The sequence below is a fragment of the Pelophylax lessonae genome, assembly GCF_965119305.1.
Source record: "Pelophylax lessonae genome assembly, chromosome: 9".
NCBI classification, from domain to species: domain Eukaryota; kingdom Metazoa; phylum Chordata; class Amphibia; order Anura; family Ranidae; genus Pelophylax; species Pelophylax lessonae.
In genome coordinates, this window is record NC_138776.1 from 97,857,082 (window position 1) to 97,871,779 (window position 14,698).

At 42.3% G+C, this 14,698-nt stretch overlaps 1 protein-coding gene across 2 annotated transcripts in view; it reads right to left on the reverse strand.

Annotated features, from left to right (window-relative positions):
• SLF2 (SMC5-SMC6 complex localization factor 2) overlaps positions 1–14,698 on the reverse strand; it is an 82,468-nt gene that overhangs the window by 35,936 nt on the left and 31,834 nt on the right. For both annotated transcript variants that reach the window (XM_082269129.1, XM_082269128.1), the window contains exon 8: positions 1,906–2,073. In XM_082269129.1, the coding sequence (XP_082125255.1) occupies positions 1,906–2,073 (168 nt within the window). The remainder of the gene's footprint in view (positions 1–1,905; positions 2,074–14,698) is intronic.

Here is a 14,698-nt window from a genome sequence, read left to right on the forward strand (position 1 = left end):
TCAGTCTGGTTTTATCTCAGTTAACTTCTTGCCGCCCGCGCTATAGCCGAAAGACGGCTACAGCGCGGGCTCTAATTTCCAGGAGGCCGTCTTTAAACGGCCTCCCAGTGACAGGCTTCCGCGAGCGCCATCGGGGGAAAATCTGTGTCGGCCGTGTCCCTTGGACACAGCCAATCACAGATTGTGGTAAATGGCCAATAACAGCGGCCATTTACCACGTGATCGGACCATGCAATGAGAGATGATCTCATATGTAAACATATGAGATCATTTCTCATCGCCAGCTCTCCTTCCTCACACAGAGACTGCGTGTGAGGAAGGAGCAGAGCCGATCAGCGGTTAGGGGACACAGAAAAATTTAATCAGGGCACTGATCACCAGTGCCCTGATTACAAAAGAGGTAAATAAAATAAGTGCCCACCATCAGTACCCACCATCAGCGCCCATAGTGCTGCCAGTCAGTGCCCATCAGTGCCTGCTCATCTAGGCACTGATGGGCACTGACTAGCAGCACTATGGGCACTGATGGTGCTGCGCCTCATTGCTCATCAGTGCTGCCAATCAGTGCTCAGCAGTGCCACCTCTCAGTGCTCAGCAGTGCCACCTCTCAGTGCGGCATATTAGTACCGCCTCATCAGTGCCCATAAGTGCCACCTCATCAGTGCAGCCCATCAGTGCCGCCTCATCAGTGCACATCAGTGAAGGAGAAAATGGATTTATTTTCAAAATTTACTCGCAGAAAATAAGAAAAACTTTCAAACTTTTCTGTCTGTCTTTTTTCTTTTGTAAGAAATAAAAAACCCAGGAGGTGATTAAATACCACCAAACGGAAGCTCTATTTGTGTGAAAAAAATGATAAAAATTTCATATGGGTATAGTGTAGCATGACCGCGCAATTGTCATTCAAAGCGTGAGAGCGCTGAAAGCTGAAACTTGGCCTGGGCAGGAAGGGGGTGAAAGTGCCCGGTAGGCAAGTGGTTAACAGAGAACTTGTCAGACGTTATCAAGCTGCTAACAGAAGAAAGGAGCTCCCGGACTTTGACGAGAGATAAGAAAACACTGCAGATATATGTGCCCCAGTCATTTTATGAATCAGGTTTGCATCCACTTTAAATCAGGTTTCACATTAGGCCATGGCCAGACACACACTTGCTGGTTTACTCAATGGTTGAGATTCATACTATGACACAAACAGGATTTTTGATTTGAAATTTTAATACCCCCAAGGAAACAGTTGCTCTTGGTTTAGGACAAAGACTATCCAGTGGTCCTTGGCTCTTCAGAATGTGTTAAATATTGACACCGCTCTGTTCTTCTAATGCAATCAATGTTAATGTATTTCTAAGGCTAGAGATGCATTTACAGGAAAGATGCAAGACAGTACAAGTCCTCTAACAGCCCTAAAGTTAATTTGTGAAGAGCCTGACTGGCACGAATACGAAAAGTCTACTCTTAGGCTCAGATCTTTGGGCATTAGGAATGCATGCAAAACTGTGTGCTTTCCTGACACACAGAGAAAGGCCCACAGAAAGGCTCTGCCCTTTAGCAGACACGTGGCGGTTCAATTAATTGTTAATAGCACCCTCAAGAATCTGCAAACACTAATTTTCATGCACACCCAACAGCATGGTGCCACCGCATCATGCAGATTAGCTTGCCAGAATCCAGGACATTTTTTTCCATGTTTCTCGCACATAGAGTAGCACATAAACTGAATAGGCTGCCCTGCACACAGAAATTTGGTTGCACCTATAGGTGTTAATCAAGATTTAGTTGAGATTTCCTATTTTAATGTCAAATTAACATACAGGAAAATAGAATTAAATTAACTAAAAACAGATGCCTAAAAAAACCTAGAGGTCTACAAAATGAGTATATTATTGATCCAGAAGATCATCAAGTTACCTGAATATGATCATTTCTTCAGAGCAACCAGAGGTGAACTGTAAATGTTGCAGGTTGAGAGCACAAATGTTAAAGATCCTTCCTGATTCAGACAAATGGAATATTTCCTCTCCTGGATGGTGATCTGGTATTGCATTTGTGGCAATTGAAAATTTCTTCAATATGTCCCTATAAAGTGAGTAAAAGTGATACGTTTAAAACACTTCCTCTAAAATAACCTACAGAAACATTGTGTTCCACATCAAAGATATTCCCGGAAACACTAATATTACTGTGAAGCTGAGGACTACCATTAGAACAGAGCCATACAATTGTTTACAATTAATGCCTCGTACGCACGTTCAGATAATCTAACGACTTATTAGTATCATGCAACAAAATGCGAACGATATCTAATTCAACAATGCACATAAACGTAGGATTTTTTTCGTACGATTCCGGAAAAGCTTCCTGGTTGCTTAGCTACATATTAGATGGTGAAAAACAAACAATGGCAGCCAGGCTTTTTCCGTGCCAATTTAGTGTTTCTAAACATACGCTGTCGATCGATTTTTAGCGGGCGCACAATGTACTGATTAAACGATTGTCTTTCGCTAGGCTATCGTACGACAGAAGTTTCCGTGTTTGTCCCTTTAGGTTTTGTTGGACAAACTGTCGTGATCGGCTGTAGAAAGCTGTGTACTAACGATCAGATTATCGTGCGATCAAGTCGAAAGTGATTATTTTCGTACGATTATCTGAACGTGTGTACGAGTCCTAAGAAAGAAATACAGTCAGTCCACCTAAAAGTGACATTTCCTTCTCGTCCATTGAGGAACAAAGGGATTCTTAGACTGTTGAGTTATACTGCAGCATACAGGGGATATTAACACTAGTAACAAAAAAAAGCTTTTGCCCAGCACAGGGCAACGCTGCTAACAACCACTGGGCCAGGTTTTTTTTTTTGCTAGTGTCTCCTTCAGCCTTGTTGTTCTCGGTCGTGGCATGTTCACACCAGAACGTAGTGTGGGAAACCCACATTCTGTGCGCAGTTCCCACACCGCGTTTAAAATGAACTTCATTTGCAATCTGCAGCCAGTATCCAGGTTAAGTTAACACCCCAAACGGAGGTCACAAACGTACAATGTGTTTGCCTTCACCAGATCACATGGTATAGAAGTACCGTACAATCCGGTTGCAGAGCATTTTTTAAAAAAGTGCATTAACAACTTTTGCTGCGAGCCAGTGCAATTCATCCTATTCAAAATGAATAGGCTCAAATTGCACCACTGCATGTGAATCACACAGGAACACAGCCATTAGTTTGGAATTTTCTTCTACTATCAACAGCTGCTGGTAAATTCATAGCAGATATGGTAAATCCTGAAAGTCTCTTCAGTCAGCCAATAAGCAGTGGTAGACATTCATACTAAATTAGTTAAATAGTGGAAATTTTTCCAGTAAGCCAATGAGATTTGGATTTAACTGGACACGTTAAATCTGGAATTTTCCCCAGTTATCCATCGAGCACAGGTTTTCCCAGTTTACACCTGACAGCCCTGAATTTCCGGAAGTTTATCAAATGAATCTACAGCTAATCAGACATTAAGGCTGGATATGAAAATCCTAGATTCTCCAGCTAGTAAAATAGTAGATTCCCAGTTTATTATCTATACTGGTGTTCTCTCTGACAGTCCTGCAATTGGCAGTAACGCCACCTGTCCATGTTTTTGTTTACAACCCTGGCCTGGAGATTCTCTGTGGAGTTACTGGTTCAGAGCGGAGGTAGTTTTTCTGTACCCGTCTCTGCAACTCACCATTGCAAGCTCCTTGTAGGTTTGTATTAGATTGAAATTCCTGTGTTATGTGCTGAAGCTATCTAGATGCTATTTTCTACAGTTAACATCTTAATTGACCATTTTGTGTGGAAGTTAATTTTATCCTTATTTTGATTTGCCTAAGTACTTTGCAAGTTGGCCACATGTCAGCTCAGCTCTTTATTTGGCCTTCAATTCTATCTATAGTAAACAGAAGTGAGGTTGCTATGTGTATATAAAAGGACACTGCAGGATTAATCACTTTTAGCTGTGCCAGTCTGCTAAAAGTTTCCCAGTTTAACTACCGGATGGGTCTCCTGACTGTACTCATGTGGGGGCAACCTAGATAAGGTGCTGGACTGATATACTTGTTTCAGAAGCATTTGTTTTGCATGGTCTTTGAGGGACAACATCTTTCTCTCAGATCGTTTCTAGATACTATCCATCTAGGAATATACTCATGGAAAGTGCAACAATGTTCCGTGGCAGAAGATGCCTATGGAATAGAATGCCAAGTCCTTCTAAACTCCTAACGTTTTAGTTTCTCTTTCTCCTTATCGAAAACCTTACAAACCAGGTTCCAAGCTTGACTGCTAGGTCTGGAACTTAAAGTCTGCCAAATTCTCAAACATTCCTTGGCATCCAGGTAAGCACTTTCCAGAGTGGAAGGACACTTTGATAAATTGCACCTCTGACACTTTCTTGAATCCGAGTGGAGATGGAGGTTAGCACCCTGTTCCTTTCTCAGTTTCTTGCCTCTCAGGTTCGAGATTTCCAGTCCAGCAGTTAAACTGTAGCCATTTGTCCAGTTTCACTCCTGACCTCTACTACGCAACATTCTGTTGTCATGGAACAAGTCAATCAGCTTCCTAGACAGATCTAGTCATTGGCACAGAGGACTAGGTTGTCCCTGCCCTGGTGGCTCAAAGCAGACTCTGAAATCAGGGAAATCCTTTGTTTCTGTATTCTGGAAGATCCTCATGATGGATGCAAGCCTGTTGGGCTGGGAAAGAGTCCTGGGCACCCTGCTGATAAATGAACTTGCTCAATGGAGGAGACTTCTGGCTGTTTATGCAGAAATAGACCATTTTGCTGAAATGTAGTCCAATTTGGATATAGGTCGGAGATTGCTATGGCAGTGATGTACATCAACCATCAAAGAACAAAAAAACAAAGTCTTGCCATGACAAGACAGACAAGCTTGGATCCTGTCCTTTTCAAAAACTTTACATTCTGACTTTTCACCTAGGCATAGAAAATTGGCATGTTGACATCCTCAGCTAGAAGCGCTTGGACTCTACACTCAGAGGTGTTCCAGGACCTGTTTTGCAAGTGGGTTGATACTGAATGTAGACCTTTCCTGCCTCCAGAGTGAACAACACACTGAACAGGTTTATCTTCAGATACAGAGATCATCTAGTAGAAGCAGTAGATGCTCTGGGATCACTGTGCAATCCGTTTATCCTGATATATGCTTTTTCTCCCCCCCGGAAAACGCTTTCCTCATCTGCTTTTTAGGATGGGTATAGAGGGAATTCCAGAGACTCCCATTGCCTTAGACTGGCTCACGAGAATGTGGTACGATGACCTGGTAAGGCTCCTGGTAGATGCTTCATGGGCTCTGTCGGCACATCGGGATTTTGTGTGTTAAGTACCATTTTGCCAGCCTAATTTATGGTCACTGGTTTGCACAGCATACTGTTGAAGCGCTGATTTTTTTTACTCCAGGGCTTCTGAAGTTGAGTTTCCTAGGATGCAACCAGTTAGGAAAGCCACTTCCCGTAAGGTCGGTCATCAAACATGGAAGGCATTCTTTACTTGGTAAGAGTCTCACGGCTTCCCCCCTAACAGTTCCTTTATGAGACAAGTCATCTTCTTCCTGCAGCTGGGTCTGGACCAGTGTTGGACTCTCAGCACTCAAGGGATTTTGTTTCCGACAGGAATATCTTATTTCATTAACGGTTGGTCTTTCATTCCTTTTTTTTTTTTTTTTTTTTTTTAATAAGGGAGCCTCCCATGTAGCTTCCCCTGCGACTATGTGGGATATGAATCTGGCACACTTCACTTAAAAGCTCACTGTCTGAACACATTCAAAACAATCCTCTCTCTACTCTCACCAACAAGGAGGTGATTCTTATAGCCATTACCTCTACAAAACAAACGTCTGAACTGGGGGCTCCATTTGCAAGGAACCCTTTCTGGTTTTGTACAATGACTAGGAGATTCTGAGGTCCATGACTTCCTTCTTTTTCCTCAGCAAGAACATTGTTCTCCAACCCCTCATCTGGGTGCAATTCACCAAAGAGGATTTCTGCTTCATTATCTGGATTGAGTTTGAATTGTCAGCATCTCTCAGCCACTGCTGCTTCAGAAGTCGGAGCCAGCCATAGACTGTATATTAAGGGTGCATTGTCACCTTAAGGATGGGGTTCCATCTTTTGCAGTCAAGGCAAGCTCTGCTAGGTCTGTGAGTGCTTCTTGTTCTTTTCAGCATCGTGCAACTTTTTCTAAACTCTACCAGGTGGATATTCTGGCCTCATCTGATGACAGCTGTGGGTGTTGGGTACTTCAGGCTGTCTCTTAGACCGGTTAACCTTTGTTGATTTGATCCCCCACCACCTTGACTGCTTTTGGGATGTCTTGACGGCCTAAGAATTCCTGCGTCTCTCAATGGAAAATAAGAAACCTCTTTTGTACTCACCATAAATCTACTTTCTTGGAGACCATGGTCGTACACGCATTCCCACACCGTTTATTTGCATGCCTTCAGTACTACTTTTCTCCAAAACTTAGGTATAGTTGTGAGCGGGGTTATCTGTGCCAAAAGCTTTTATGTGTTTTTCTTCTACATGTGACAGTGTAACCCGACTAAGAATTCCTGTGTCCCTCAATGGACTCCAAGCAAAGTGTTTTTAGCGGAGTAGAAAAATACTACTTTGTGTGTTTTAATAAACAATGAATAGTCCAGTCCCTTAGGTCCCTTCCACCCAGGCTACGCTGGGAGTCCACCTGCTCAGTGGAGAATCTCCTCCATGGACGGTTGGATGTACATGAACTGCCTGTCAGTTTGCACCCGACTGCCATCTGATCCAATCACCCAGACACATGAGCAATGGTTCCCATATGTCTGTTTTTAGCAAACAGGATTGGATGTCGGCGGGTGTAAACTTGCATGTGTCCGTTTACACCCCCCAATCCAAAGAGGAGATTGGAGGGTCTGAGTGTGTCCGCCTATCAGTTATTCAGGCAGACTTGTATGGATCCCCAGATCTATGGAGTGGCAGCCAACATTATACTTCCACATTTATGCAGTTCAGAGTTTACACCCACGGACACCCAATCCTATCTGCTAAAAACAGACGTATGAGGATCCGTTCCCCATACGTCTGGCTGATTTGATGATTTGATCGGTCCACTAGTGTGAAAAGGGGCCTTAATGTGTCAAGTCAAGAAAGCATGCATACTTAGGGGAAGAACAAAAGAAAGCTTTTTTTTTTTTTTTTTTTTTACATAATTCTACGCAAAACAGCCCTTCGTCTGTCTGTAAGTGGCAAAATAAAAAATGGAGGGAAACCTGAACATCAAGGCGAAGGGTCATGCATGCAAAATTAGCTTGATTTCCTAGGTACATTTTAGGAATAAATGAAATGCAGTTATTCTTCAACATGCCATCAACATTCCAGTCATGTCAATATCTACTCCAATAGTTTTAATATGATTTATGCAGCTACACTAACATTTATCCTTATTTTAACTTTATTAACCTGACTTGATATATAAATTGGCAGACAGATTATTACAGTATATTAAAGTGGAACTTCACCCTAAACGCCCCCCTCTCCAGTTTTTTGGACTTTTTGGAGGGGGAAGAGGGAGCGGGTACCTGGTTTTGACAGGTACCTGCTTCTACTTCCGTTCAGATGGCCACGACGATCCACAGAAGTTCTGGTTTGAGCGCAACCTTCTGGGACAGGTCAAAGGTCCCAAAAGTTTAGGGGCTATTAAAGAAGGTGCGGTACGGCTCACGCATGCACAATGGACAGTCAGCCTTGAAGCCAAAGAGTCAGAGCTGGTACATGAGACCAAAGAATGGCGAAGGAGTTCAGAGAAGCATTGTGCTGTACCCCTGGACAGGTATGAGTCATAATAAAAATCAGCAGCTACAGTATTTGTAGCTGCTTACTTCATTTCTAAATCATAAGGACAATTGATGATTTCTATTACTACACTCTGCTATAGCATGTTCTGCGAGTGACTGAACTGCATAAATGTGGCAGTATAATGGTGGAATTTGAAGGATGGAGCCATGTAAAGAGAAGTTTTGGCTGCCTTTTCCCAACAGATTGTAAAATATGTATGAAACATTAGAAGGAAATGGGAAAGAATAAAAAATATTCACACACTGTATACTGTGTATATACACACAAAAAAATTAAAGGAACACTCTGAAAACACACCAGATCTCAAATGGGGAAAAATATGCTGGATATCTATACTGATCTGGACTAGGTAATGTGTGAGGAACGAAATGCCACATCTTTTGATGGAAATTAAAATTATCAACCTACAAAAAGGGCTGAATTCAAAGACACCCCAAAAATCAAAGGGAATAAATGATGCAGTAGGCTAGTCCATTTTGCTGAAATTTCATTGCAGCAACTGAAAATGGTACTCAGTAGTTTGTACAGTCCCCAATGTGCTTGTATGCATGCCTTGCAATGTCGGGGCATGCTCCCAATGAGACAACAGATGGTGTCCTGGGGTATTTCCTCCCAGATCTGGACCAGGGCATCACTGAGCTCATGAACAGACTGAGGTGCAACCTGGCGGCATTGGATGGACCGAAACATAATGTCCCAGAGGTGTTCTATTGGATTTTGGTCAGGAGAGCGTGGGGGCCATATAATGGCATCAATTTCTTAATCCTCCAGGAACTGGTTGCATACACTCCCCACATAAGGCCGGGCATTGTAGTGAACCAGGAGGAACCCAAGACCCACTGCACCAGGGTCTGACAATGGGCCCAAGGATATCATCCCAATACCTAATGGCAGTCAGGGTGCCGTTGTCTAGCCTGTAGAGGTCTGTGCGTCCCTCCATGGATATGCCTACCCAGACCATCACTGACCCACCAGCAAACCGGTCATGCTGAATGGTGTTAAAGGCAGCATAACATTCTCCACGTCCTCTCCAGACCCTTTCACATTTGTCACAGGTGCTTTTCACAGATGAGAGCAGGTTCACCATGAGCACAGGGCGCCAGTGGCCGACCCGCCAATTTTTGGTGTTCAATGGCAAATGCCAATCAAGCTTTACGGTGTCGGGCAGTGAACACAGAGCCCACTAGAGGGTGTCGGGCCCTCAGGCTACCCTCAGGAAGTTTTCTTCTGATTGTTTGGTCGGAGACATTCACACCAGTAACCTGCTGGAGGTCATTTTGTAGGGCTCTGGAAGAACTCATCCTGTTCCTCCTTGCACACAAGAGCAGTCACTGGTCCTGCTGATGACTTTCTATGGCCCTGTCCAGCTCTCCTAGAATCTCCTCCATGCTCTTAAGACTGTACTAGGAGACACAGCAAACCTGGCCGTGGCACGTATTGATGTGCCATCCTGGAGGATTTGGACTGCCTGTGCAACCTCTATAGCAGTGGTTCTTAACCTTGTTGGAGGTACTGAACCCCACCAGTTTCATATGAGCATTCACCGAACCCTTCTTAATTGGAAAAATAAAATATGATTTTTTTCAAATTCAAAACATAGGTATATATTTAGGTATATATTTATACATAGGTGCACAAAATGAACAAAACCATTAAAGAATAAAACCATTAAGAACATAGAACAAAACCATTAAAACATGATTTTCACACAAAAACAAAAACATAATAATGAATATTTACTGCAAATCAGTGTGACTTCTGCTGTTGTCTTTCAGAGACCAGTTCAGAAATGACCTCTGCCGAACCCACGAGACTGACTCACCGAACCCCTGGGGTTCGATCGAACCCAGGTTAAGAACTACTGCTCTATAGGGTCCAGGTATCGACTCATGCTATCAGTAGGGACACAGTAAGAAAAAAAGGAGTAGGGAAAATAAATGGAGGCCGTCTCATTGTTTCCTATCTAATGTGCCTGTTAATTTCATTAACACCAAAGCAGATGAAACTGATTAATAACCCCCTCTGCTACTTAACTGACCAGATCAATATCCCAGGAGTTTACTTGACTTGATGCTATACTCTGAATCTAAAGTGTTCCTTTAATTTTTTTTGAGCAGTGTATATTCTATACATTTATACTGTATACTGCGCCAACCCTAAATATACAGCAGCCAGCAACAACAAATGACAATTTGTGAAGACAATGGAAAAGCAAAAATTTGCAGTGCTGTTAGATTGTGTTATAAAAGTGCAATGGTGTTAATGCATATAAATATATGCTAAGAAAAAAATAAAGTGTATAAACTATGTGCAAAATCACGCAATTACAGTGCTGAAATGTGCAACTTATAAAGTATCTAAATACTTCAATACATAAAGTGCAAAATTGGATATGGACCACAAAATCATAAAAAACACACACACACACACACACACATATATATTATATACACATATACACACAGTGGGTACGGAAAGTATTCAGACCCCCTTAAATTTTTCACTCTTTGTTATATTGCAGCCATTTGCTAAAATCATTTAAGTTCATTCTTCTTCCTCATGAATGTACACACAGCTCCCCATATTGACGGAAAAACACAGAATTGTTGACATTGTTGCAGATTTATTAAAAAAGAAAAACTGAAATATCACATGGTCCTAAGTATTCAGACCCTTTGCTGTGACACTCATATATTTAACTCAGGTGCTTTCCATTTCTTCTGATCATCCTTGAGATGGTTCTACACCTTCATTTGAGTCCAGCTGTGTTTGATTATACTGATTGGACTTGATTAGGAAAGCCACACACCTGTCTATATAAGACCTTCCAGATCACAATGCATGTCAGAGCAAATGAGAATCATGAGGTCAAAAGGAACTGCCTGAAGAGCTCAGAGACAGAACTGTGGCAAGGCACAGATCTGGCCAAGGTTACAAAAAGATTTCTTCTGCACTTAAGGTTCCTAAGAGCACAGTGGCCTCCATAATCCTCAAATGGAAGACGTTTGGGACGACCAGAACCCTTTCTAGAGCTGGCCGTCCGGTCAAACTGAGCTATCGGGGGAGAAGAGCCTTGGTGAGAGAGGTAAAGAAGAACCCAAAGATCACTGTGGCTGAGCTCCAGAGATGCAGTCAGGAGATGGGAGAAAGTTGTAGAAAGTCAACCATCACTGCAGCCCTCCACCAGTCGGGGCTTTATGGCAGAGTGGCCCGACAGAAGCCTCTCCTCAGTGTAAGACACATGAAAGCCCGCATGGAGTTTGCTAAAAAACACCTGAAGGACTCCAAGATGGTGAGAAATAAGATTCTCTGGTCTGATGAGACCAAAATAGAACTTTTTGGCCTTAATTCTAAGCGGTATGTGTGGAGAAAACCAGGCACTGCTCATCACCTGTCCAATACAGTCCCAACAGTGAAGCATGGTGGTGGCAGCATCATGCTGTGGGGGTGTTTTTCAGCTGCAGGGACAGCACGACTGGTTGCAATCGAGGGAAAGATGAATGCGGCCAAGTACAGGGATATCCTGGACAAAAACCTTCTCCAGAGTGCTCTGGACCTCAGACTGGGCCGAAGGTTTACCTTCCAACAAGACAATGACCCTAAGCACCCAGCTAAAATAACGAAGGAGTGGCTTCACAACAACTCCGTGACTGTTCTTGAATGGCCCAGCCAGAGCCCTGACTTAAACTAATTGAGCATCTCTGGAGAGACCTAAAAATGGCTGTCCACCAACGTTTACCATCAAACCTGACAGAACTGGAGAGGATCTGCAAGGAGGAATGGCAGAGGATCCCCAAATCCAGGTGTGAAAGACTTGTTGCATCTTTCCCAAAAAGACTCCTGGCTGTATTAGATCAAAAGGGGGCTTCTACTAAATACTGAGCAAAGGGTCTGAATACTTAGGACCATGTGATATTTCAGTTTTTCTTTTTTAATAAATCTGCAACAATGTCAACAATTCTGTGTTTTTCTGTCAGTATGGGGTGCTATGTGTACATTCATGAGGAAGAAGAATGAACCTAAATGATTTTAGCAAATGGCTGCAATATAACAAAGAGTGAAAAATTTAAGGGGGTCTGAATACTTTCCGTACCCACTGTATTATATATATATATATATATATATATACATATATATATATATATATATATACACACACACATACATACATACACACGCATATGCATATATATATATATATATATATATATATATATATATATATATATATATATATATATATATACATATACATATATATACATACATATATATATATATATATATATATATATATATACATATATATATATATACATATATATATACATACATACATACACACACACACACACAGACACACACACACATACACACATAATTTTTTTTATATATATATATACACATATACACACACACAAAGGGCATAAGTGATAAAGTGGCTGTTGCTGTTAATGTGAAAATGTTCATCATAGCATAAAGTCCACAAATTCCACCATAGATGTGCAAAGGTGCTGATAAGTCTTCTATTGTGAATTCAGGTGCTTGACCACCACCAACAGGACAACTGTAATGAAGGCTTACCAGATGTAGTAGACCCAATAAAGTATACACCTTTTGGGTCATTCAGGCTTCTAAGAAATAGATGGGTTTTATACCAGTAATATATCCAAAGATTAATTTCTCAATCCTTAAACGTCATCCACTAATATGGAATATTATAGCCACTAGCAGTAAGAGCAGCAAGAAATCCTCTTCTGGACGCCCAAAAAATAAAAAGCTCACATGGTGTTTATCTTTTTAAAAAAAGTAAAAAATAAAAAACACACTTACACAGACTTGATGGTATAGCGCTTGTACAAGTAGATAAAAGACGGCATTAGCAGTAGACCTGACGTGTTTCATCTAAGTAGATATCATCTAGGGTGATCACCCCAGCAGCTCAGGAGGAGAAAGTTGGTGCAGGCTTTAACCTGAAGACTACCAGATTGATTGCATCTGTGGCTGCCCAGGCCCCCCTGCTGTGCTGAGGACACAGGGCCCGGTCCGACAGGGCTAGTTGTACTGGCTTATCAGCGGCCCTGTTCACCTTTACCCTAAGCTTCTTTAGCAAGGCAGTCTTGGAGGTGTGTTTGGGGTCGTTATGTTGGAATACTGCCCTGCGGCCCAGCCTCCGAAGGGAGGGGATCATGCTTTTCTTCAGTATGTCACAGTACATGTTGGCATTCATGGTTCTCTCAATGAACTGTAGCTCCCCAGTGCTGGCAGCACTCATGCAACCTCAGACCATGACACTACCACCACCATGCTTGACTATAGACAAAACACTTGTCTTTGTACTCCTCACCTGGTTGCCGCCACACACGCTTGACACCATCTGAACCAAATAGGTTTATACTGGTTTTATCAGACTACAGAACATGGTTCCAGTAATCCATGTCCTTAGTCTGCTTGTCTCCAGCAAACTATTTTTGCGGGCTTTCTTGTGCATTATCTTTAGAAGACGCTTCCTTATGGGACGACAGCCATGCAGACCAATTTAATGCAGTGTGTGGCATATGTTCTGAGCACTGACAGGCTGACCCCCCACCCCTTCAACCTCTGCAGCAATGCTGGCAGCACTCGTACGTCTATTTCCCAAAGAGAACCTCTGGATGACGCTGAGCATGTGCACTCAACTTCTTTGGTCGACCATGGCAAGGCCTGTTCCGAGTGAAATCTGTCCTGTTAAACTGCTGTATGGTCTTGGCCGCCATGCTGCAGCTCAGTTTCAGGGTCTTGGCAATCTTCTTACAGCCCTAGGCCATCTTTATGTAGAGCAACAATGTTTTTTTTCAGATCCTCACAGAGTTCTTTGCCATGAGGTGCCATGTTGAACTTCCAGTGACCAGTATGAGTGAGAGTGATAACACCAAATTTAACACACCTGCTCCCCCATTCACACCTGAGACCTTGTAACACTAATGAGTCACATCGGGGAGGGAAAATGGCTAATTGGGCCCAATTTGGACATTTTTATTTAGGGGTGTACTCCCTTTTAGCAGAATTGGCAGGTACAATTGTTTAAAAGAAAACAAGTTATGCACTGAACCGCCATGGCCTGTATGCACGCTTACCACGCAAGACTCCATTGCTGAAGAGAAAGCATGTTAAAGTTTATTTGAATTTAGCTCACAACATTTTAGACAAGCCTGTGAAATACTGGGAGAATATAGTCTGGTCAGATGAGACCAAAATTGAACTCTTGATGCCATAACACACACACTGTTTGGAGGTCAAATAGCACTGCACATCACCCCAAAAACACCATACAAACAGCGAAGTTTGGAGGTGGGAACATCATGCTGTGGGGACTGTTCAGTATGTCATTGAAGGAAGGACGAATAGAAAAATGTACTAAGACATTCTTAATAAGAATCTGCTGTCATCTACCAGGATGATGGAGATTAAATGAGGGTGGACATTTCAGCAGGACAATGAACCCAAAACACAAAGCCAGGGAAACTCAATTGGTTTCAAAGAAAAAAAAAAAATCAAGCTGCTAGAATGGCCCAGCCAATCACCTGACTTAAATCACTTGAATCCAATAGAAATTGGAAATAACTAAAAGATCAGAGTTCATAGAAGAGGCCCACTAAACCTTCAAGATTTGAAGACCGTTTGTGTTGAAGAATGGGCCAAAAATCACACCTGAGCAATGCATGCGACTAGTTTCTCCACACAGGAGGCATCATGAAGCGGTCATTACCAACCAAGGATTTTGAAGAAAGGATTATATTTCAGTTAGTGTGTTCAATACTTTTTCCCTGTGTCATTCCATTTTATGACACATAATTT